Consider the following 25,909-nt stretch of genomic DNA (forward strand, 5'->3'; position numbering starts at 1 on the left):
GATTTTAGCCAAGCCGAGCGTGTTGTGTGAACGCAGCCATTCTCTTACGGAACATCTTTTGCGGGAGAGGCTCACCATAAGCTACAGGACTCAGCTTCAGGACTGTGTGGAGAGGACATTTCAGATACGGCATTTCTTCTGAAAGGAAACAAAAGGAGGAAAAACTCGAGTGATCCACTGGATCGATGCCATGCTGGGCTATAAATGGGACAACTGTCTTGATGCTCCCTTTAACCAGGGTTTTTCAAACTTCAACTCCCAGAATTCAGAAGTCAGAATAGTGGCTGGGGAGTTCTGGGAGTTGAAGTTGCCAAGTTTGAAAAACGCTGCTTGAACCTTTTTCTCCTGCTCGGAGGCTCAGCTGTCCCATCACCCTTGCAAGGTTACGCCACCAGTCCTAAACTGATTTCTTCGGTTCCTGCGCCAGGGAAGTTTCACCGGCAGTGTCTGTCTTGCTACAAGCAACAGTTACTTGGAGGTACCACTACAAAACCTGACAAGACTCAGCTTCTGGGTCCAAATTTCAGAAGCCTGCATGCAGGAAACTCCCAGACCTGGGAGGAAAGTGATCACCCTCCTTCACTGTGATTCCCTAGCCTCCTGACCATGATTCTTGGCTTCTGATTCTGACCCCCTGCCAGTTGCTTGAATGCCTAGTGAGCTGCAGTCATTTTTTTCCCCAAGCGCTGATATTGTTGGCTGTCCTCAGCCCTGAGGGCAGCTGATTCCTTGCTGTAATTATGCGTGAGTTCCCACAGCATGCTTAACCTGGTCAGTTAAAGACCTAGGAGTGGCATTCACACAACAGACGAAGCTAAATTTTAACCATGGTTAGCATTTGCGTGCATGGGTGAATGTGTCTTAGCAGCTTGTGCAAACCCAGCTTACAGTTCAGCCCCTTAGGAGAATCCAAAAAGGAGATAATTCCACAACCAGGTTAAACAGGTTGTGAGAAAATGGCCAAAGAGTTGTGTAAAGAACATTTTCCTTTCATTGTCCTGGATCTCCCCACCTTTCCCTTTAACAGGTGATCCTACAATTGCATTGATGTCATGCTGGCAGCCTACAGGAGTGAGCGCGGAGACCCACCTGCACTTTTGTCGAGGAAGTAAGCCAACAGGCACCGCATGACGGCCTGATGACAAATAACAAGGACATTTTCCTGTCTTTCAAGCTCCATGATCACTGGCTCCAGCCTCTGCACCAGATCTTGATAGGACTGGGGAAAAAGGGATGGAGAGAAAGAGATGAGAAACAGGTTCATCTCTCGGCAGAAACAGAGGAACTGCAGAGCCGGATCGAGGAAGCGACAGAGATTTCTGGAAGGTGCCTTCAGTGCTAGAAACAGAGAATCTTAGAACCTGCCAGAGGAATTTCCAACCCTCCTTTAGAGTGAGGACATTAAGGTGGAAGCTCCGTGAAGGATCTGAAATGCTTCTGCTCGGGTTTCTCGTCCCTGGGCCGAGTTGCTGTTTATGAGCTAAGCTGCCTCCCCTTCTGCGTCTGGATTTAGGTCTGCTGTCTCTCCCAGTCCTTTCCCAGCCTCCGCACCTTTATTTTAATCATAAGAGCCACATGGGGGGTGGGGGGCAAGCTAAGGCCCCCAATTTCAGGCTGCAGGAGGTTAGGGCTAGCACATTGTTTAGGTATCCCACCCAGTGGTTAAAAACATGCCTGGCATCCCAGGACACAAACCTCTCCAGATGGGTAGCGGTAATAATATTTGTCCTGGTCGCGTAGGGCAAATTCTTCTGGATACTTTTCCTTGATTTCATCGTAAGTCATCTCTTCGCACACACCCTACAAGAACAGAGAGATGATGACGATGACGGTGATTTAATCAAAATCCACTTTATAGCCCATTCTCCAAATTCTGCCAAGACTGCACTCAACAGCCGTAACTCAAAGAATTTCAGCATCTGCTGTAACTGCTATATAGAAGCAAGATTCAAACTCTCTCGCGTATCTTCTTCCTTCCAGCTTTATGTAACGGACCTCTTGTCCTCTCTCTCGAGCAGGCTGGCCACGTGCCCCTTTTTCTGCACTTGTCTGACTTGCTCTGGTTTTTACAGACTGCGTGAGAACTAATTCTCACGCTGAGAAAGGACAGGAAAATGAAGGTGCCGTCCTTCCACAATGACAGGAAGTGGTGCTTGTCCAATTCTGGTCCCTCTCAGCCCTTCCTCCCAAAACCCATCGGGTTATTCTGCAATCCAAGAAAGGTTCTTACAGCGTCAATTTCATTCAAAGCCTTCCACTGCTCGTAGGGCAGATCAAGAGCTTCTGCTGTCTGGATTGTCCTCTTTAGATGGCTGGTCCATACTTTGAGGTCTTTCAGGTTTTGGTCTTGGACAAAATTATTCAGCGCGCTGGAAAACTAGAAAAGAAAAAGAAAGAAAATATGGAAAAGAATGACTCAGCTCCTATGGTTTTCTGTTAACCTTCTCCTGGTGCCAAAGACAAATCCTTTGGTCTGGCCCAAGGCTGTGGGCCAGACAGGGAAACTGAAAGACATTCTGGAAATTACTTCCATGCTGTTGCCAAGAAAACTACAGGGATGGGTCCTGAAAGTCAACAGAAGCTGAGCTGTTCAAAGAGATCTTCCTTTGCTGAATTGGGAAAGATGGAACTCGCTCAGGAACAACTTCTAGACAGCTCTCTAGAAGCTTCAAGGCTCCCCACGCTTCCTGAAGAGTTCCTTTGACTTCCAAAATGAGTTATTTTATGGAACAGCAAAGCAAAGGGGAGTTTGTCTTTTCTCTAAAGGATATTTCTCAAGGAATACCTTAGAAATTTGTTAGCCTTGATAGTCACCCACAACCATCATAAGGTGTGTTCCCAGGATGTTCACTGGCCTTCTGTGAAAGTCACCCCTTCTTCTTTGTGAAGGCAATTCTTGCTAATGCTCTTACCACCCCAACCCCATTTACTCAGAAGTAAATCCCACCCGTACCTTCTTGCCTCTGCTGGACAGCCCTGAGTCACCACCAATTTTCCCTTTGAGGTTGAATTCACTCTCGCCGTGTCGACACAAGTAGATGGTACGGGGCTGTACGTGGATGTTCATCAGATAGTAGACAATTCGACTTTGGATGTGATCTTGGACCCTGTTCACCAGGTATCTTCGACCAACATCAATCACTTTGATAAGTGATAACTCTCTAGGGAAGAAAACACACGGGATAACCATGGTAGCATGGAAGCCACAAAGCAGCCGTCTTATTCTAAGCTCAAATCCACAAAAGCAGTGGGACCCTGGACATTTTCAACTGATTCCACCAACCCTTCAATCATAGGTGATGCCCACTGGATTTCCCTAGACTTCCTTTTGTCAGGCTCACCACAGAAAGATCAGAACAGGATTCCAAAGTTCTGAGGTTCTTGTCCTTCAGGTCCATGATTTCCAAGAAACCCCAGTCTGGAGCTCCTCCCAATGTGCTAGTTTCCAAAGGCAGAATTCCCAGCTAGTTTGGCCAATTGCCAACTCTAACAGCCTGGAATCTAACCCATCTTGTGTGGTGAACCAAATTAGGGAATGATCTTTCCAAATACTTCAGCAAATGAGACATTGATCAAAATTACTTATTTAAAGCACTGTTTTGGTTGCTTTTTTGGGACAAACAGCAGCCCCACCTGAATGATTAACTTTACAGCTAGTCTTCAAGTTACGACAATTGGGACCGAGACTGCCGTCACTAAGCGATGCAATTGTAAAGCACGATGTCACATGGCCACATTGCTTAGTGATGGCAATACTGGTTGCTGCCGTAACCCCAAGATGCGCAGGCTGCATGCGAGTTGAGGGAGGGGGTGCTGTTGAATGGCACAAGCATAGGAAAGTGGGGAGAAGGAGGGCACAGTGTATGCGAGCAAAACGAGGAAGGAGGGTGTAGTGCATGAGAGCAAAGAAAGGCCAGGGGTGGGGGTGGGGGACACTTACCCAAGTAACTTGCAAACTTCCTTGCTGGCTCCCCCATCGACTTTGTGGGAAGCCAGCAAGGAAGGTTGCAAATGGCAATCACATGACCGTGGAACACTGCAACTGGTCGTAAGTGTGAGCTGGTTGCCAAGCATCCAAATTTTGCTCATGTGATCATGGGGTTACTGCAACAGCTGGCACTTCAAGGACCAGTTGTAAGTCCCTTCATTCAGTGCCATCGTACATTCAAACAGTCACTGAGCAAATGGATGTTAACTGAGGACTACCTGTATTTTAAATAGAGGAGCAGTATTCATGCTATTGGCCAACAGGTTTTAGCTGCTTGAAGACAAAACTAGACCCAGCTGAACCAGGAGTGGTTATTCTGGTGTTTCTTTACCTGTCGTATCCGTCTGGATCAAGAGGCTGGTAACTGGATTGATAGCAGCTGATTCTCTTCATGAAATCTTCCATAGCATCAGTTGAGTTGCAGTCCTTATAATCTGGGCTGGACAGCTTGACTTCCTAAAATAGGACATGTTCCAAGGGTAAGAATAACAAGCCCATCATTAAGTCAAGCTTATTCTACCCCAGGGCTAACAGAATAAGATCCAGTGTTCAATCTGACTTGTGGCTTCAGTACTAGTTGGTGAGAATGGGATGGAGAAATTTCAGAACATACAAGATGGACTCTGTCTCACTCAGCTATGATCCCTTCCCATAAGTATGATCGTCCAGCTCAATCTCAAGGATTCTCTTGAGTCCAGATAGGACTTGACAGATGGGAAACCCTCTTCATACTTACCATGATGTTACTAGCAACCACAGTTGGGTCATTGCAGATGGATTCAATGAAGAACACCTGAGGGGAGCAGAAGACATTAGAATTAAGGCATCACAGCCGTATGAAGTTGCTGGATACAAAGTTGAATTCTCTACTCCAGTTCTCTACTCCAACTAGAGCTCCTGCAGAAAAGTCATTCAGAAAAACCTTCAAAAAGGAGACTTCATGACAGGCTTCTTCTGCATGCCAAATATGTACACAGTAAGATGGGATTGTCCCACCTTCTCCAACCACACACTGTCCTGATGAGTCCAGAATTCATAATTGTTATAGATTTCTCAATTGTGTACATCCTGAAGAGCAGACCTACAACTACAGCAATGTTCTCCAAAGTGATCCCTCCCAAATGTGCTGGGCAGAAAGGCCTATCATCCCTACCTTGCTGGGAATTATGGCAATTGTAACCCAGCACATCTGTAGGGAATTGAGTTGGGGAAAGATTGAGTCTAGTCAAGGTGCCAGCTACAGTCAGGGGAGGGAACTTGTGCAAACAGCAGGAGACCAGGTCTTAAAATCCTTTCCTTTTTGTACAAGAAATTCACTCACTTTGTATCCATTTTCTTTGGCAAAATTCAGGATCATTGATCTCCTCTCACGCGTTGTGTTGGTGGCATCAAAAACCTGGGGAGGGAAGAAAAATGAAGAGACTGCTCATTTTTATAGGTTGATTTGCAGGAAGAAGAGATTAAATTTTCCAAGATGAGTGGAACCAACCCGCATGCTCTGAGCAATTGGGCAGTGGTCCATTGGTAGTTCCTTTCCATAACTCACAACAATTCCTCCATCATGGACATAGGGTGGATGGATGGGTGGGTGGGTGGAAGAATTAGGGTTTGATTGCTTTTTTTAAACTGTGGCACATTTTTAGGGCCCCCAGTATAATGTTTATCTCTCCTCCTCTTCAGAAAGGTAGGATACCATCCCACCTGTTTTTGGCCATCAAGACCAGCTAAGATTCTAAGAACCACAAGTTTCACCTTGCGGTGGGTTCAGGGATCTCTAGGGGCACCTCCTGCACTGCAAATTTAGAAGCTCATTAAAAAGCTCATTAAAACAATTTAAACTAGGCCAGGCAGGGCTCTCCTGCACCGGGACACCTTCGCAAGGGGTCTTCTCCAAGTTGCTTCAAGGAACGCTGCTTACCGCAATCTGACCACCTTCGTCAGACAGATAGAGTTTGACATCTCTCAAGGCACTTAAGGCACATTGTCTGCAAGGAGAGGAAAAGCAGATTAAGGACTGTTTAGATCGCACAAGAGTTTAGAAGCAACCCTCAGGCTATTTTGTAGGGTCATCCGGTTTGGCCTGTAAAAATTCAGATGGCTGCAAGATAGCAGCACGGGGGTCACGTTTTTGAGATCTTTTTGCTGTCCTGTAGGGGTTACCTGGATTCTTTTCAGCCCAGATGTGATGGTCTTTGATTCAGTCCCAACCACCCCAGTTCCCTCAAGGCACATTTCACTTTGTCAGGAATGTACCTAATGCAGATAAGAGTTTCTCTGCAACCAGCTTCAGGAAGGGCAAAATATAATAATTTTTTTAAAAAACCTTCAGAGAGGAAGCGGAAGCAAGACATTCACACATTTTCCAGAACTGCTATTCAAACAAGGCAGGTGGATGTCTGTGCAGCTTCACCCATAACCCTGAGGACTAGCACCTTCTTTAATTGACACATATGTGGAAGCTCACACACGCAAGGCCATTGCAGTCTGGATTCCGGAAGCGCGACGGCTCCGTTAGCAATAAAAATCCTCCGTTAGCAATAGAAATAAGGTCACTTGCACATGGTCTGACTCCTGCAAAGCAACTGCTTTGTCTTTCACTAGCTGGAGCAAAGACCTTCTGCCACGGAGCTGGATGGAATCCGCTGGGGCTCTCTTCCACCAAGCGTCGATTTGGATGCCTCCCCAGCTGCTCAGGAGAAGGAGGCAATTGTGTCTTGTTCAAACAGTCAGCCGGAACGGTCAACAAAGGACAATGTCCCCATTCACCCATTTAAGATTACGCCTGTGGATTTTCAGAACCTCGAGTGCTGAAAGCAGGCAGATTAAAGACTTTCCCGTACAACCTGCTGACATTGTTGGAAAAGATCTACCTCGGCCTTCTTCCACAATATTTTCCCCCCCAACTTCTCAACCCTGTTATTTCCTGGTGGTCTCCCGTTTTCTGCAGAAGGGTGCAAAATGGTTCAGGTTTGAAAGTTTTCTCGAGAACCAGTTGGGTGTAGTGGCTAAAGCACCGTGCTAGAAGCCAGGAGACCGTGAGTTCTAGTCCCACCTTGGGCACGGAAGCCGGCTGGGTGACTCTGGGCCAGTCCCTCTCCCTCAGCCCTGGGAGGAAGGAAGCAATGCAAACCACCTCTGAAATCCTGCCAGGAAAACTGCAGGGACTTGTTCTCACAGCCACCAAGAACTGATGCCCTATAACAAGAAGTATTCTTTACATCCTCCAATTGGTATGTTGCTAGATTTATAGTATACCCCACCTTTATTTTGAAAAACTCAAGGCAGCGTGAAAGTAACTGACTCAGCTGGCTTGCCTGCTTAAGGGAAGGCTAGACTCACACTCTCCTGGTTTCTAGTCCAGCACCTTCCCCTACACCAGAGTAGCTCTGACTTATTTCTCTCCCTGCTCCCCAACACTTTGGTGAAACGTTCGAAATATCAAACACGTCGGACTGACTCCCAGATCCTTTGCACGTCAGTGTAACCCACTTAAATTCAGCAAGATTGAGGCGGCATAAAAGTAATCGATAACGAATCCTCCTCTTTAGCAGTATGTGTTTCAAAAGAGGCCACCCCATGAAAAAATTAAGTTTCCAACCAGGGCGACATTGGTGACCTGAGCACTCAGGACAGCTCTGAAGACCAGAACGGGAAGGAAGCATCAGACCCCATTTGGACTTCTGTGTCCAGTTCAGAAATGACACTGGCAAACTGGAGAAAATTCAGAGGAAGGCCACCAGGACGGTGAGGGGGGCGGACCCCACACCCACTGAGGAAAGGTTAAACGAACTTGGTTGGTTCGATTTACGAAAGAGATGACTGAGGTGAGATTTGATAGCAGCCTTCAAATAACTGAAGGTGGTCAGTCACCCAGTTGAGGGAGATTTATTTTCTGCGGCCCAAAGGGCAGGACCAGAACCAACGGATTACATCTACAAGGAAAGAGCCTCAGCACAGACTTCAGGAGGAATTTCCTGACTGTACGAGCTGTCACACGAAGTGGTGAGTCCTCAGAGGCCGGAGAGCCTCTGCCCGGGATGCTGTAGTAGAGCCTGCACTCGATGGGGGTAGATTACAAGACCTCTAAAGTCCCTCCCAATTCTTTGGTTGTGTGGCAAGAATACTGTTTTGTTGGTATTGAGGTAGCAGCCTGGGTTCTCAGAAAGACAAATGCCGCGCAGGACTCCAGATTGGCAGAACTGAAAGACACACGAATCTCGGGTACGACGACTCAGTGTGCTCCCTTCAACTGTCTTCCCAAATAGCACGCCAAGGTATCATCCAAACTGGCCCCAAAGTCATCATTTTATTCCTCTGCTTGTCTTAGAAATTTGGAATTAATGAAAAGAACATTGCAACGCGATTAATATTCCTGTTTAATTTCCTGGCCAGACAGCAGGAAGATGGCAAAGAGAACAGGGGAGGGGAGGGGGGCAGGCGGGCCCAACCCAAGGAAATCTGGGAACCCAGCAGACTTACTTGCGGACTTTCATAGCTTCCTCATTGTCGGGACGGAAGAAGTTGTAAGAGCTGTAATGCTTCACAACCTCGCGACGATACTCGCCAACGTTAAACACTGCAAAGCAGATGAAGACATCAATCAAGCTTCTTCCATGATGCGTCTTCCTAGTGGTCCCCCATCCAAGCCTCACCCTGCTTGGCTCCTGAGATCGGCCAAGGTCTGCTAGATGCTGCAGCCAAGCTGGACTCATGGTTTATACACCTGCAGGAGCCGCTGTCGGATGTTAACGGCACCCCACTTTGGTACTGTTGCCGCACAAACCTTATACATATATCCATATATCTACCGTTGAGGGCGTCAAGCTCAACATTTGCAAGCCTTTGCTTCTGCACCAATTAAAAAACTATTAGCCCCGAAGCTCACCTTTTGTGGGCACGCCGATCCAGTTGAGGTAGCGGGTGAGTTTTTTGGAAATGTAGGTTTTCCCACGAGCCGGGAGTCCAACCATCACAATCACAGTGGGGGAATTGGTCAGCTGCGGACCACATACTGCAGGGACCCAGAGAAGGAGGCAGGAAAAAAAAAAAAAAAAGACAGTTCAAAAACTTTTAGGGGAGGTTGCATTTTTATATTTATTTATTTATTTATTTATTAAATTCATATGCCACCCGTCTCCCCCAGATACACATATAAATAGCAAAAACAGGCAATCCAGGAACTTTAGTTAGCTGAAAGCTAAAAGGCTCACTTGCAAATAAAAAGCCTACTCTTAAAAATCCAAACTCTTGCTGATGATCTTGGTGAGCAGCTGTAAACATACTACTATCTCTCAGCCTCAGTCTTCCTTATCTGCAGTATGGGGGGGGGGTAGCGTCACAAATAACCAAAACACTTTGAAAAACACAAGGAGTGGATTACCAATGAAGTCCAGATGAAACAAAACTCGTTCGGCATGTAATACCTCAAGTTTGCAAAATGGGCTGACTTCTGAACAGAGGAGGTTACGTCCCAGAGAAAACAGACACTTAGTCTGGCATCCCGTAACAAGGGCAGAAAATGATGCAGCTGTCACCAAGCTATCCCACCCAAACAGAAATATTTACACTTGCTTAATAAAAGCTTAACTGACACGCCACTCAGCTGAAACATTTAAATATGGCCCCAACCAGGTTCAAATTCAGCACGCCAACTGTTCTCAGCGACCTGCCAGACCTCATGGTCTGCGAGATCACAGAACTCGAAAATATCAGCGAAAGCGTCTTCCTTTTCTGGGCAAATCCTTCTCCTGCCATCCGTGCCATCTTGCTAAGGAGGTTCACAGCTTCATCCGTTCTCGTTCTCAGGTCGGCTGCTGTTCAGCCGGACAAAAGCTTCGGCACCCCACTTTTGCCTCCTCCTCTCTCCAGATCAAACGGGCCCACTAGTCGAATCAGGCTGTTATGCAAAATACTCCTCTTGCAGCCCGAGAGCCTTGATCGAGGGAGTTGGCAGCCCGCATCCTTCCTTCACCCCTCTTGAACACATCGCCAGCAAACCAGATTGCGCCTGGGTGATAAACACGCACCAGAAATGAAACCTGGCTGGGCGTCTTGTCAGCCCATCCCACAAGACAGTATGTTCTCTCTATGCTTCAGCACCACGATGTCACGGCAGCTCTCCTAAAACGATCTTTCCTCGGCACGACGCATTCCAGATGCACCCGACTACAAATCTCATCAAGCTCAGCCAGGATGGCTACTGCAATAAGCCAGCAGCCCATGTGGCTTAGACTTAAGTACCCCAGGGCTGTGCAACAGAGCGATCCACCTTTCTCTAGGCTGCCGGACTTAAAAACCAATCTTTTAGAACAACGACAGATGTTTAAAAAACCTTTAGGTAAAGAAAAAAAATGGTAACTTACAATTAAATCTTCCCTCGACTCTGTTAAGCCTACACTTACTGTCTCATAAATCTGAATTAATGGCTTTGCTAAACCCAGAGTTGCCTTCCAATCTGCGGTTTACTTTGCCATCCCATCAAAATGCCTCTGTTCAGCCAGCCATCAATTCTGAAAGATCTGCTATTTCGGCTCCTGTTTCTCTACGTGCACCAAGACGGTCGTGCAGATCCATTGTTCTCATGCATTGATATAGCAATGGCGAAGCCAGGCACATGTGACTGCATCTTCTGTGCATCACGCTAAGCCATAATGTGCTTTATAAACCACGTTTCATGGCTTGTGGTGAATTTAGTCGCAGAGCTAGCAAACTTGGCCTATAGCAAGAAACAGCGTAAAAAGGAGCAACGGAGCGAGTATTCCTCATATTGCCACATCTAAAGCTTGAAAAGACCAGGAATGATATCTGCTATACTTGAATTAACCTTATAAATATTGTTGAATTGGGATAACAAATAATGTAAAAGGTGCATGGAGCGGAACCCTGTTTACTACGTGGTGATCAAGGACGACACTACTAAGGATTAGTGAATAAATTGTCAGGGGATATTTAGATCAAGATTTTCTCCCTGGCATTTTAAATATTTCAAGAGAGTTTATTATGCGCATTTAGTGCCAGTCTCAGAGCTGGAACGCAGAATCAAAAGCTCATCCCCTTTCAGCAGGAAACCAGTTCTAGCCAGGGGGGATTTGGCTGGAATTTGGATAAATTCTGAATATGTGCGTGCTTTAAACTGTCTGGGTTTTTATTCTTTCCAAAATGCAGCTATTTTACAAACCAGCAGACGTGCTAAGCAAACAGGTAGTTTCATTTGGCTACGAAGAAAAATCTGAAAGGATCCAATCCACTGGTTTCAAAGAAACTCGGGTCTCTCTGCATCAAATGTGATTTTTAAAAGCTTCTATGTAAAACGTATCTTTTTCCCCCTCCTAGATTATGAAGTTCATCAAGATGTAGATGCTTTTAACGGGCAGAGGCTAATGGAGTGGATCAAACAGCATAAAAGCTCACATCCCTGCAAAGGAGATAGAGAAAATATCAATATTTGAGCAACCCGAAGGCTTTAAAGAATATATTTGAAGAATGTTACTGCAATCACGCAACTCAGGCTTAAAAAGATAGGTGGGACATGCATTCTCTCAAAGCGCTCCGTGCAAAGCTTTCACATGCCCCTGTGGGCAGCGAAGCACAGCTACCGCTTCTCTCTCACTCCATCCTCAGCCAGCCCTAACGTAGCTCCGGAGATCTTACGTGGAGGACGTGCAGTTTGGCAGAAAACGAATGGATCGTCCTTGGGAATCCTGGCTAAAGCATCACTTTGCAGCCGGCCCACCTCTTCCCAGGAGGAGGAGTCAGTGTGTTAGGTGGCGTGCAAACACGCTCACTCCCGGCTCAAAAGGCGTCCAGGACCAGGGAGCCTGCCGCAGGGCGCTTGGAAAGAGAAGCAACGCACCGCCTGGCTGTGGGATTTTCATGCTATTTGCATCGGAGGTGCACGGAACACACACAGAGCCCCAGCCTGCATCCCAGCCAGCTATGCGCAGCCCTTCCCTTTTATTTAAAGCAGGAGATGTGCGTTCCTGCAAAGCTGAGTGGAATTAACTTGGTGGCGAAGAAGAATCAAACAGAGGACTGAAATGCACAAAGGGGCACTGGGGAGAATCCAGAAGGGGTGATCCCGACACAAAAGAAAGCATTTCCTCTGCAATTAAGCCACAGGGCTAAGTGTCTGAAAAAGCCCCAATCTGGGGGCAAGGTAGAAGTATTGGTGGCAGTGGCTCCCAAACCGAGACTATGGATTAACAGAAACCTCTAGAGAAAAAGGACAGCTTTTGCACGCCGACAAGCGTATCGCGCTTCTGAGTAGCATCAGAATTTTTAAGTTGCTTTTGTGGTGGCTCTGAATGCCTGCTAATCTGATGAAAGACTGTTTAATTAGAAAATGCCCTTGCTCGCGCACACCCACCCACCCGCACCCTCCTTCCCCCCTGAGTTTTGGGCAATGAAGGAAAGAGTTTGGGAAGCACTGGTGCGGGCTGTGTTCATACAACACCCTAAGCGGAGACCAAGCAAATGTGTTTATTTTACCAGAATGAGCTGACTGTGAAACAAACGGTCAAAAGAAATCAAGCCATTTTTTTAAAAAAGCAACTGCTTTAAACTTCAGAGGGTTTTACGAAGAAGCTGGACCTCTCAGGGAGGGTTGATTTGGCTTTCCTGCATGTTTCTGAACCCAATAAACTGTGGTTTGTTCAGTAAACCACTGTGTGCGTAATGAGTGCAACTACAGCGCCGATGACTTACAAATCAGCAATCTATTAGCAATCTATAGATGCAAGACAACATAGGTAGAAGAGCCCAGACTTCTGGAATTTATTCCTCTTTTAAAGTTTTTGACGAATGACAAAAGGCTGGGAAACTCAGTTTTCTCCAACCATGGTAGGAGAAAAGTCCCCAGGGAGTCCCCTGGCATCTTGGTTTCACCAATCTTTTTACAAATAATTCAGGGAGGAGGAGGAGGAGGAAGAGAACAAAGGAGAATTTAAGGCCCATTATTTCTCCTTCCTCCCTGAGCCAGTTCAGAAAGACTTTCAAGAGATGGGTGATGCTTGGGGAGGATTTGAGAGGGACTTTTTCCTGCCCCATCTAAGGCTATCCCAGGTTAAATGAGAGTCTACCCAGAAGCTGCCCCCATCAAGGGTTGGCCTCATTCCAGCAAGGGATTCCTGCCCCCCCCATGGGAGGCCGTCCAAGACATGCGGCCGGACAGAACTTTGACTGGTGACATCTGCCTCTCCCTTGGTGGCTTTTAAGGACAATAAAGGGAAGGAGTGGATTGAGAAAACACAAGGATTAACACAGTGTCAAGTACTGTCCTGCCCAGAAACACATTAGGACAGGACAGCAAAAGGGAAGTCCTAGAAACTCATTTTATGCAATTAAAGCAGCGTTAAAATAATTTGTATATTAGAGTCTGTCCTATGGTGCATCTCACTCCTCACCTCCACTTTTTTTAAAATTGGAAGGGTTTACATGTTCACAGGACATTTACTGTACTTGGGACCAGACTGATTAATTAATTATGTGCCATCAAGTCAGGGTTGACTCCTAGCGACCACATAGATTTTTTCTACAATGATCTGTCCCTAACCTGGCCTTTCAACAACTGGGCCAGACTAAACTTGGCAAAACTTTTTGGGATGACATCAGGTTTGGGCAAAGCCAACCCACTTAGTCTGGTTACGATTCAAGGTACTGTGTGAAAACAGGAACCAAATACACAATTGTTCGGATGCAGTCAATGGAAAAGGTTTGGCTGCTTGGTTCCAAAAGAGTATGACTTTCACACTGGATGAACGAGGAACTTCTGGGAGGTGGTTCCATCTCTGCAACTTCACTTTCTTGTCTGAGTCATCCGGCATGACCTGCTCCTGCTTTAACAGGCACCTCCTGGAATTACAGCTGCAACCCAGCTCTTCATCAGCCTTAATTTGCAGCTATACACATTCACACAGCATCATGGTCCTTCCGAAAAGGTACTTACACAACTAGTTAATAACCCTTGCACAGGGCAAGGGAAGGGAATTAAAAAAAAATGTATCAGTCCAATCCAAGAAGAGAATGCACCTGATTATTATTTCTGCATAAGATCAGATAATACAGCAATTTTCCAGAACCTGAAGTACTGCAAGATTTTTCTCATTTCTCCTCCCGGCAACCTTGTCAGGAAGGTGAGGATTTCAATCTTCTAACCTGGGAGATGTCAAGGTGACAAGAAGTGACATCTTTTGGCTGAGAAACTGTTTTCCCTTGCGCCCAGCTACTTATGGCTCAATCAGTCTTTATTACAGTCATTAACTGTAACTTTTGGCTGACACGGACTCAGCACGTGCTGCCATATATTCTCTTATTAGCGAATGCAGCTTCCCCCCAGGTAAAGTTCGGGGCAAAGGTAGGATAAATTCAGCAAAGCCAGCTGAGCATCCGTGTCCTTTCCCCGGTGCTCCGAGGGGCAGAACTGTAGCCAGCTGCTATGGTTTATCTGATCCGGCCGGTACCTTTAACAGCAGCTGGATCCGAGAAAACACGTACGTGGGCCTTATCACGTTCCGACCAAGGTCCCACCTGGCTCACCTTCCCTGCAGGCAAGGGGTTCTTAAAGGCACAGGGCCGAAAAGCCGACATCCTGAACCACGAAGGGTCGGAGGGGGCGAGGGGACCTTCGGGTGTGACCTGCACCGTTTTTCCCCACTGCAGTTAAGGGGCCGCAGAACCAGCAACTGGGGAGGGGAGCAGAAGCTGGGAGGTGCAACGCGCAGGGCAACCCGCCCTTCGCGGAAGATCCCCGCTCTTGCAGGCATCTTCCCCACGCGGCGACCCGAGAGGCGGAGCGCGCTTCTCCCGGCGGCTCCCGACTCCCCCGCGACGTCTCCAGCTCCGTGGCTCCCCAGCCGCAGGGGACAGAGAGACCACCGGGCAGGAGGGGGGCTCCGGAGCTGCGGTTCGCACAGCCCGAAACCCTTTAGCCCCAAGGGGCGATCGCCCCAAGCGCGCCTCCAGCCGGGGTCCAGCGGCGCTTCGGCCCCAGGGGCCGGGAGGGCGCCCGGTTGGGGAACCCGGGGGCAGCCGCCGACACCGCCTCCCGCGTGCAGCAGCGGCCCGCCCCTCCGCCATGCGGTGCGTGCTGCGCCCGGCATCGCCGCCGCCGCCGCCAGCCCCTCCGCGCCCCTGCGAGCCCAGCCCGCCGGCGGCCGCGATGGAGCGCGCGCTCCGCCAGGACTCCCCGCCTCGGCGGGCTGCGGCGCCCGGGCAACGGGGCCAACCGCACCCGGGCGGCGGCTTCGGGTCTCTGTCGCGGGAGGAGCGGAGCGCGCTTCGGGCTGCTGCAGCCCCTCGGCCGCCCGCGCTCCCGCGGCAACGTGTCGCCAAGCGCGGGGGAAGGAAGGGGAGGGAAGGGAAGGGAAGGGAAGGGAAGCGGCCGCCGGAGCCTCTGCAGCGGCGCCGGAGCTGCTCCATCGGCCCGGCCCGCCCCGCCCCTGGCATCGCCGCACCCGAGATGCCCGGCTCCCTCCCGGTCGGGCGGTCGGCCGGCTCCCCTCCTGGAAAGCCCCAGCCGCGGCCGCCCGCCCATGCGCGCTCCCCCTTCCGCGAAGCGACGTTCGTTCCCGGCAGCGCCGTCCCCGGTTTCCCTTCTTTCTCCCTTCCCAGCACGACGCCGGCTCCGCGCTGCCCTCCGGAGCCCGGCGCGTCGCCGCAAGCCCCGGCCGCCCCCCGGCCCTCTACTCACGTCTGCGCGGCAGCGTCGGGTGGTTGTCAGGCGGCAGCCAAATCTTCTGGATCCGGCTCTGCGTCAGCTCCATGGGCATCTTGGCGAGCAAGGTGTCGCCGCGCTCCGACTCCACCTTCGTTGCGGATGCGCGGCCGCCGGGCGGGAGGGACGGGGGGGGGGAGAACGAACACAAAAGGGGGCGCTTGGTCGGGGGGCTTCCTGCGGCTCGCTCCGCTTCCGAGGATTTAGGAACGGCGAACGGCTCTCAGCGGGCTCGGCGAGCGGGAGGAAGCGCGCACGGGCGCACCCCCGACGCGAGCGTAAATCGGGGCTCCGAGGTTCCTTCCCGGGCCCAGGAGACCCGAAGGCTTCAGTCCCGAGGCTCAGCTGGAGAACCGCCTTGCCCAGAGGGAGGGGCGCGCCGGTCCTCGGCTGCGCCCGGGCGCCCTTGGCTACAGTTGGGCTCGCGATCGGAACCGGCTCGGCTCAGCTCGGCTCGGCGGCGAGGAATGAATCGCGGCCGCCCCGCGCAGCTTTTTCTCTGAGCCGGCCGGCAGGGGAGTGACGTCACGGGGTCTGGCCCCGCCCCCCGCCCCCCCCCGCGGCCACTGGGCGGGGCGGCCGAATTCTTTCGCTTCCCGCTGCTGCCCCCGCCCGGCGCCTGGCTGCACCGAGGCGCGCCCGCGGGGCAGGAATAAGCCCGACGTCGCCCCCCGCCCCGCCCCCGGACGGGAATGCTGCGCGAACACATCCCGCTTGCACGGGAGGCGCCGAAACAAGCCCTCCTTTGCTGCTCTCCGGAGGGGCGCAGCTGGAAACTCCCCCAGGAGCAGCCCCAATGGGGGGATGGGGATGGCTCAGCATCTGGAGGGTGACGCGCAATTTGGGGGGGGAATGACAGCTCGGCGTGGCTTTTGAGTGGCCTGCAAAGCCACACACACCCGCACACCCCCAGGGGAGGGTCCCAGCACAAGTGTGGCTGGGGAATTCTGGGAGTTGAAGTCCCCAGTCTTAAAAGTTCCTGAAGTTGAGGAACCCTGGTCTAACTTATACGGGGCGGTGTTTCCAGAGCAGAAGCCTTTTGCAAGGCGGCTGGTCACTGAACATTACAGAAGCCACTTTAAAACCAATCTACTCCAAAGGTTTTGAATCTACTCTACAGGTCCAGACAAACACACTTCCAAAATAGTAAAAATCCACCCCTGGTTTGACTGGGAAATCAGGAACGATACTTCCCAGGGCGGCTTGAACCCAAGAGGTGGTGTGGAACGGATCATCTCCCCTGTTCTGGCCAGCCTCAGAAGCCAGCTCTTGATCCATTCTCTTCATGTGTCCAGCCGGACATATTTCAAGCTGCACCCCAAGGCGGTGGGGATCCCAGGAAACTGCATTACACCCGATCGCGTTATTTCTTTTTCTCTCCTCCGGATTTGCCCCTCAGAGTAGCAGCGGTTGTTCGCCAGATCTCAAGCAAAATGTTCTTGCACCACCTGCTGCCTGATCCCCTTAATCTAGCATTCCTAAGGGTTTAACCAGGATACTGCTGCAAAGCAGAAACTCTGCCATTCAGTCAATATTTCTCCTGATAGGGTTCACCTGTCCGGATCAAGGAGTTTCAATAGAAGGGCTGACGCCTGGCTGATGCCCCAGGTCCTGGTCGCATTTATGGATGCAAAAAAATCCATTAAACTGTATTATAACCTAGTGAGTGTTCATGCTGGTGGGGTAACTATTAATGAAATAGGGAAGTTACAAGGAAACATCCTAAAAACTTACAGAAGCAGAACGGTGCACATGCAGAGAGTGCACAGACCAGTGTTTCTCAACCTTGGCAACTTTAAGATGGGTGGACTTCAACTCCCAGAATTCCCCAGCCAGCTGTGCTGGCTGGGGAATTCTGGGAGTTGAAGTCCACCCATCTTAATGTTGCCAAGGTTGAGAAACACTGGCATAGACAGTGACAAAGCTCTTCTAGCTAGTATCTAACTTTGTGCCATGAATAGACAGGGTCTATTTAGCATCATTTATGAGCCTAGCGATAGTTTCCTCCCAACGTTAGTATTTTCTAGCAAATAAGCACACTGGATTCAGGAAAAGGGACTTCCCTATATGATGATCCCATTGTTTAGGATGGATCATAAAGAAAAAAAAGGAGTCTTTTGCTCTATTAAGTCAAAACCCATCATTCTCCACAAAGATAGCAAAGAAACTGAAAAGGCAAACATGAGAAATGGGGGCGGGGGGGGGAGAAAACGGTTATTTTTTTCTCCTTTCAGGTTTGGTAAGAAACTAGAAGGGCCATACGTTTCATTGCAAATTAAGACCCCAAGGAATTTGTTTGGAACGTTACAGCTGCAGTAAGAAAAATGTGCATGGAAAGGAGGAGAAAAAATATCCTTCGGGTACTGAAATGCAGGCTGTCTCTGGAAAGTAATCAGTGCTGTTCAATGGCAGCCCCCAGGGCTTTCAGGAAACCTGGCGCAACTTTTAGACAAGAGAAATCATAGGGTGGGAATTTTCAAGAACATCCAAGTGATGTCACTCTGGCCAGTGGGGCCAAAGACATCCCAGAATATATGTAACCTTACAAGGAATGCCTGGAGCTAATTCCACATGCCTTAGGTGTTAGTCCACCTTGGATCTCAAGACGCTTCAAACGGAATCCATTTTCTGAGCTGGGGGACACAGTGGGGAAGGTGCTTGAGACGCGGTGGGGCGAGAGAAGATGCGCAAATCCCTTGGCATAGCTGGTGGCTTTTCCAAAGCAATCTTTTGCTGTCCTTTGATAGGAAGCCAGTTTGGTGTAGTGGTTAAGGCACCAGGCTAGAAACTAGGAGACCATGATTTCTAGACCCACCTTAGGCACAAAGCCAGCTGGGGGACCTTGGGCTAGTCCCTCTCTCTCAGCCCTGGAAAGAAGGAGGAGGCCAGGGCAAACCACTTCTGAAACCTTGCCAAGAAAACTGCAGGGACTTGCCCAGGCAATTGCCAGGAGCCAAAACTGACTCGAAGACAGGAAGGCAGGTCTAGCATAATATAAGAGAGAGAGAGCTTTGATAGCCATCTGTCTTTGACAGCTGTGCCTTTTGATCATGGGCTAGAGCACAGGGTTAGTGTCAACACCTGGGATTTCTGGGAGTTGAAGTCCACCCATCTTCAAGTGGCCAAGGTTGAGAAACACTGCTGTGGAGCGTTCTGGGAAATAAAATGGTTGGTGTCTCTGGGAATAGAAAATGCTGGAAACCGACATACAAATTTTCAATCTCCATAGTCACCTCAGATTCTGATACCACTAAGAACACAAAGGTTTGCACAAAATCAGAAAACAAGCCATGTTTTCCACCAGAACGATGTGCCAAAGAGCAATTTGCTAAACCGCCACTTCATTTTGCACAATTGACTTGATGGGGGGATTGCAACATATACCACTTTGACTGCAGGCTAAACCAGTTCCTTGGCAGCAGGGACCAATCTCAGTTTGCTCCTTGGAAAAACACCATGTCTGTTGATGGCGCGGTGAGGAAAATCAGATGGTCCTCTGTATAAAGTATATAAAAAAGCAACAGGACCCATATCAATCCTTCAAGAAAAAAAACAAAACCCAGCTGTGGATTTTGGATAACCTAAAGTCCTAGGATTGCGACATGTAATGTAGCAAATAAATAAAGTATAATAGTACTGAGGAAGGGATATGGCTTGGAACCATTTCCATATTTCCATCAAATGTTTCCTTCCTGTGTTATTTTTTTTTTAAAGGCATCAAGGTTTCATCTATCCTGCTAAATGCCCAGAGAAATGGGTAGCCAAATGATGACTGGAAATAGCAATCAAATAAACTGTAATTTTTTTTAAAAAGGGAGTGGGGGCTCTTTTATTAGCACGTTGCTAAAAATCCTGCATTTTGACGACTGCCGCCTCCCTTCCCGGGGAATTTCTTCTATAGCCCAGTTTGTCTACCAGCTCGGAGAGCCTGGGTGGCATTTGCTTGGTGAAAATACTCCAGTGATTAAACCCTTAAGAAGGAAGAGGCCAGCAAAAGAGAAAGGAAAAGGTGTAAAGTATGAGCTGCTCCCTCTGTAACTTCAGCACGTTCCTCACGTTCCTCTGGCCTGCCTGTCACTGATCTCTGGTTGCAGAAACAACCCCCGCCCCCCAGCCCGGAGGCGACTGCTGTTCAAGCTGTTCTTGGTCTGATCACTGCGCAGCCATGCGTTCCTCTCATGCGCAGAAGTGCCCTTCAGCTGCCAGTGCTCGGAAGCAGCGGGCATACCTTGGCAAGGGGTCCAGAGACCTCCTGTGACTCACCCAGTATAGCTCAAAATAAGCCACCCTGGATTTTGCTGCACTCAAGCTGCGTCAGCAAAACAGGGGCTCATCAAATGCCACGGGGGCGAAAGTGTGCGAATAAAAAAGAGCGACTCCCCAACCCACCTATAGGAGCTGGGTCTGTGCTCTGCTTATTTCTGCTCCAAAGGAAGGTGCATTCCTATTTCTCCCCCTTTTTGCAAAAATCTCTCTTCAAAATTCATGTTGTCCTTAAAGCTCGCATCAGGATGAAATGTCTTCTCCTCCCTTATTTTGTAGAAATTTAAACAGCATGCTCCTTGGGGCAGGGTATAACGACAACAACAGCCAGCATTGTGTACTTTGCAAAGAATGAATAACATCCATTGTAAAACAATGTTGGGTGCCCTGCCATTTGAGACTTCGTGGCCCACTGCTGTGCAAAATGTGGGGTGTATTTATCATGTATTTATCAGTATGGACCAGGACCAGGGAGATGCAAGATTGAGTCCACCTCAACCATGGAGGCCTACTGGGTGACCTGGGGTCAGTCACTCTCTTCCAGCCCAACTTACCACAATGAATTATTGTGGTAGAGAAATTAAAAAAAAAAAAAAGGAAGAGGCACGACATAGGCCACTTTGAGCTGCTGGGGTATAAATCTAACAAATAAATAAATAAAGCAGAGTTATCTTTAGAGGGCTGAAACTAGAATTATGTGAATATAGTTCCTGGGGCCTGAATAATTTTATATTATTCACAGGGGGCCCATTTCATCAGACTGGGGGGCACTCGCCAGAGTACAAACTTTTCAAGGTCTCCTGAATATTGAACCATAAAACATCCACCTAACATTATAGATGCCGCACAATCGCCTTTGGACTGAAAATGTCTGGTTAGCAATCAATCAATCAATCAATCAATCAATCAATCAATCAATCACCAACTAACCAACAGGGGCATGGGGGAGATGTCAACAAATTCAAGATGGCAACTTCAACTGTGTGATCAAAGCTCTACCCTTTTCTTGCTTTGCATTTTTTTTTTCTTAATCCCTGTGGTGGATCTGACCTCCAAGAAGAATAGAACAGCCAGCATTCTTCTCTCCTACCCTGCAAAGCCTCAGCTACAGAAAATGGTCTTTGCCTATTCCAGAATGTAGGTATGGAGGGAGCCATTTTAACTTAAAGAGGCAGAGAATCCCAAAGAATCAGAACAAAGCCGGAAAACTGGCCTCTGTGTCACTGAACCCCAAACCATCACTGGGAGAGGGAATTGCTAACATACTTCCTAACTAGTACACTCATGATAGGAAGTTTCCTTGCACAGGAGGTGGCTAAGAGAAAAACTGGGCTAAGGACCGCCCAGGGCTTTACCGGTGATAACCAGGACTCTGAATTGTACCTGGAAGCCAACAGGTAGTCAATGCAGTTCCCGCCAGATGGAGACTGGACCATCAGCAGCCAGGCGGCAGCATTTTGGAGCAGCTGGGTTTCCAAGCGGTCTTCAAAGGCTGCTCCAAGGTGAAGGCGGAGTGATGAGAGCAGGAGGGACAGTCCCCAGAGCATCCTGTGCTAGAAATGGCTGCACCTGGCCACCAAACTGCATCAGGGCAAAGATTCCCCACCCAAGGTCTCCACCCACCGGCAGGAGGCATGAGTCCAAAATCCCCAAATCCTGGACCATCTTTTTCCCAGGGAATGCAATCCTGTCAAGAGCTAAGGATAGAAATAGCCTGAATTCAGAGCTCAGGATAGAAATATATTGGTTTCTGGATAAACAACCACTTAGACTCATTGGGATTTATATGAGTCTGTTTGTCCCATCCAGCTCTTAAAAGCCTTCACACACAGGGTCAGGTCATCAATTCCAGCTCAGCCTGAGTAGAGATGTAGAGCAGGGTGTCATCTGTATATCAACCAGATAACTTGCCCTAATAGTTTTGGGTAGATGCTACATAAGACAAGGAGAGGATGTAGCCCTGGTGCACCCCATACTGAAGTGGCCAAGGGCTGAACCCCTTGTCCCCTACTTCTACCAACTGAACATGTCCATTCAGGAATGAGCAGGACCATTGTAATACAATGTCTCTGAACCCCAACTCTTGGAGTCCAGAGAGTTAGTGATTGATGATATCAAACACCACAGAGATATCCAGCAGCATCAGAAGGCCACACTCTTTCCCCCAAAAGCAGCTAACACCCTTTCAGTTCTGTGACCAAGTCTGAAACTCAACAGGAAGGTGTCCTGATGATATATTTCAACCAACATCCTCTGCAGATAAACCCCACAACTTTCAGCAACCTTCTCTGGAAAGAGAAAGGTTGGAGTCCTAGATACTAGTTGTCCAGAACATCTGGATCAAGACTGGTCTTCAGAAGGAGTGATGACTACCTCCTTCAAGACAGATGGGGTGTACAACTCCATCTCTCAAAGAAGCATTAACTATTCCTTGAATCCAAGGAATTGCTCCTTCCCTGGCAGCTCAAGCAGGGGGCCAGCTCACATGTAGCCGAGTTCATACCACAGAGAGCCCTGCACACTTCTTCACATGCCGCAGGTTCAAGAAAATCCCAGATGATACTGCAAAATGTTGCTTAATGGATTCTGTCCATCATAAGTCCAAATCTGAGAGAATATGAGCAATTTATCTTTATAGTGCTTCACAAATAGGGCACAGTGGCCTCATGGCAAATCTTCACATCCATCATTCCATAAAAGGGTTTGGGCTCCCTCAACAAGGCCACTGGCTGGTATTTTGCAGAAGCGGTAAAGCTGGGTGGCATTTTACAGAAGTGGTAAGGGCAGCGAAGTAATTTTACTTTGCTGCCCTTATGCCACAGTATATGCCCCACTTTGAGCTTGTACTCACACTCAGTTGTGTTAGCTCATCATATTGTGCCCTTGGCACTCTAGCATTTCTTCTTCTGTTTCATCTCCTGGAGCTCCTCTGTGGACCAAGGAAACTTCATTCAACGTTCTCATCAATTCCCTATTCCAGAGCTTGGCAAGGGATGGAGCAGAAGAAGTTTACCTGGCCACTAGGAAATTCCCCAAACACCTGTTAGAAACCAGTTGGATCCATTAGGTAGGTAGGTAGGTAGGTAGGTAGGTAGGTAGGTAGGTAGGTAGGATGACCAGAAAATGATCTGCCCATGAGACAGGATTAATGAAAGTGTACAGATCACAAACCAACTGTTCTTAGGTCATAACAATGTCTAGCGTATAGACAGGGCTAGTGATGACCTGGGAAAAACCCGTGATCATCATGGCAGCTGTGAAATCTGGAGCTACTCCCTTGTCCGCTCCTAAAACCCATGAAGGTTGGTACCTCCCAGGACCACAAGTCTAAGAGACTCAGTTGTTAGCTCAGAGACCAGCAGTAGCCCCAGCTTGTCCCTAGCATACAAAGACTCACTTCTGGTTACCGATGGAGCAGGCCATGTATTCGGCTCCAGAGCTACCCAGAAGATCACTACATTACCTACAAATGTTACATGTCCGAAGGTGTGTTATCTTACATGATTCATTGAATGATTATGTACCATCGAGTCGGTGTTGATGCTTAGTGACCACATCTTACATGGCATGTCAAAAAATAAAGCATCCAAACTGATATTGGGACGGGCTCTAAGTGCCACTTAAAATCCAGTGTTCCGACACAAAGCAAGACCATCCCCCTCCTTCCCCGATCATCACTTGGTCCTCCACTGCCCCTGTGGCTTAACCACTAACGCTAATGAGCAAGTGGTCAAAGCAGCTTTCACTCCCATTCTCCATAAAGGCTCCATCCAGCTCTTTCTTTACCTTTCTCTACAATCTCCTGTGCAATCCCTTTCGTGGGTGGCACAGCATCCTTCAAGAGAAGGAAACGAGAGATGGAGCCCCAGGGGGTTGAGCGTGCCAACACAGAATTGGACAGATGTGTCAAGAAAGTTAGTGAGAAGGAGCAGAGGCTGGCAAAGGATGCTGAGAACAACCCAAAGGGCTTTTTCAGAGACGTTCAGCATAAAAGGATGAGAACGCAAACGATCGGTCAGCTGCTCAGAGGAAATGGCAGGAGGGTATAAATAACAAAGATAAGGCAGAATGACTCAGTTCCTATAGTCACTCAGAGCTCTTCTTAAACCCACCAAAAGTAATTCAGGGTGCTCCCAGATTGCCTTCAGAGTTGCAATGAAGGAGCTCCTATAGAACCCCCCCCCAAAAGCCAGCCAGCATTTTACCACCCCCATGCTGAATTAATTCAATTTAACAGATACAAATTTCTCCCTTAAGCTCTATTAAGTTCTTTAACAGAGCATGTGAAAAAACGATCTTGGAAGATAGACTGGCTACAGGTTGAATATGAGTCAGTAACGCAAGATTGCTGCAAAAAAGGGCTAAGGCTGATTCAGACTGTATCAAGAGCCCTTCCACATTTGGGCAAATGAAAGTGCCAGTTTGATCCGGGTTGGTCAGTCCCAATTTGAGGGCAGGTCTGGACACCACACTTGAAGGAGGATTCAGAGAAGTAGGCAGAGAAGGGCAACAAAACTGATCCTGGGACTGAAAACTCTTACAGGATGAGACCAGGGAAAGCGGGGATGTTTAGTTTGAGAAAAGACAGATGGAAAGAGGATAGGGTATACTTTTCTAGTAAAGGGTGTGGTACCTCTTAAAACCTCTGACGTCCCAGGGAACAGGTGGAATAATGGTCATGAGGTCCTGGAAGGATGATTTCAAGGAAATTTAGGAGGAGCTTCTCAACAACAGGAATGCTTTCACTGAGGACCTAGTGGCCAAGGGAGTTGGTGAGCTCCTTTTTGAAACCCTAACCCGTTTCTAAGGGATGGTTGCACTGAGTAGGTTAGACATTATGGATGGGATTCCTCTGAGTCATACGGTACGGGTTTTAGGCTATCACATTGTAATTTGCCTCCAAGTGGCTCACAGGGATTTCCCCCACAGTATATCCTAGGAGGTAGGCTCAGTGCTGAAAGGGGCAACATTTCCTGACTGTGAAATCTGAATTGTCCTAGTCATTAGTCAACATACAAGCTGCTTCCTGTCCACAGAAGTCTACAATGATTTAAGCTAGTTAGAATTTTAAGGGTTCAAAGATCTGCGCCTGGAGATTTTCTGGAGGATCAGCGCCTGGAGATTTCTGGACACAACCCACATTTTTCAGCCCCAAAGATCCTCTAAGCTAAGCTAAGAAGTGGGGAAGAAAGAGACCACCATCTCCCCTTCATCCAGCAACGCTGTTGGTATCATGACCCCTCACCAGCCAGCCCTTGGGACAGAGGGTAGACCCCGATGCTTCAGGATTCCCCACAGGGCCCAGAGTTCTGCCACTAAGTTGTTAGTGTTGATGAGATGGGGGGCACGATTATTAAAATTGGGATACGAACTGCACCTAGATTCTCTCATTTCTATTCTTGCAATAGTTGCGTCTGTGTGTTTTAAGAGAAATGAATGTTTCCGATGTATGTGGTTCTTTCTTCCTTGGTGTTATCGTTCTTTCTTTAATTTCTTTCTTTTTTTTTTTAATTTATCGTACTTATAAGCTGCCCAGAGGCATCTGGAATTGGACAGCCTTTAAATCTAAATAAATAAAGGCATCAAAGAAAAACAAAAAGTCAGCCTGACAAATTCTAAAGAAGAATCTAAAAACAGTCTCCTTCCCGTCACACTTCGCTCCTGCGGACTTTATGGACGCATCCGTGTTGTTTTCTTGGCAGGCCTCCAAACATCTCCCCACCTTTTAATGCTGAAATTCAATTCAAATTCAACAGCCTCAGGGACTGGTAACTTTCAGATTCGCATGAAAGCTCCCAGCTCTAAACGCAGCCAGAACAGAAAGCATCATCTCTTCCCAGCTGCTATTAGTCTCATGAAAAGAAAAGAAACCAAAAGAAAAAGAAAAAAAAACCATAGTGTTTCCCTTACAAAGTTAGCAGCAGCCTGAGAAACGGGTTGTGTGATTT

At 48.4% G+C, this 25,909-nt stretch overlaps 1 protein-coding gene across 2 annotated transcripts in view; it reads right to left on the bottom strand.

The window, feature by feature from the left end:
- The window catches only part of PFKFB3 (6-phosphofructo-2-kinase/fructose-2,6-biphosphatase 3), a 60,268-nt gene that overhangs the window by 10,637 nt on the left and 23,722 nt on the right, over positions 1-25,909 (bottom strand). The window contains exons 1-12 of one of the 2 annotated variants that reach the window (XM_088141415.1): positions 15,675-16,207; positions 8,874-8,999; positions 8,468-8,564; positions 5,907-5,973; positions 5,310-5,384; positions 4,725-4,781; positions 4,320-4,444; positions 2,954-3,161; positions 2,231-2,377; positions 1,696-1,800; positions 1,090-1,219; positions 76-138 (exon numbers count right to left, since the gene is read on the bottom strand). In XM_088141415.1, the coding sequence (XP_087997541.1) occupies positions 76-138; positions 1,090-1,219; positions 1,696-1,800; positions 2,231-2,377; positions 2,954-3,161; positions 4,320-4,444; positions 4,725-4,781; positions 5,310-5,384; positions 5,907-5,973; positions 8,468-8,564; positions 8,874-8,999; positions 15,675-15,753 (1,279 nt within the window). In that variant the 5' untranslated portion in view covers positions 15,754-16,207. Of the gene's footprint in view, positions 1-75; positions 139-1,089; positions 1,220-1,695; positions 1,801-2,230; positions 2,378-2,953; positions 3,162-4,319; positions 4,445-4,724; positions 4,782-5,309; positions 5,385-5,906; positions 5,974-8,467; positions 8,565-8,873; positions 9,000-15,674; positions 16,208-25,909 lie in introns of those variants that run through there. The other variant, XM_088141417.1, reaches the window with a different exon arrangement.

The sequence above is a fragment of the Python bivittatus genome, unplaced genomic scaffold, assembly GCF_059951505.1.
Source record: "Python bivittatus isolate LINGU-HERP-01145 unplaced genomic scaffold, Pbiv_v1 ctg000330_np1212, whole genome shotgun sequence".
Lineage (NCBI taxonomy): Eukaryota > Metazoa > Chordata > Lepidosauria > Squamata > Pythonidae > Python > Python bivittatus.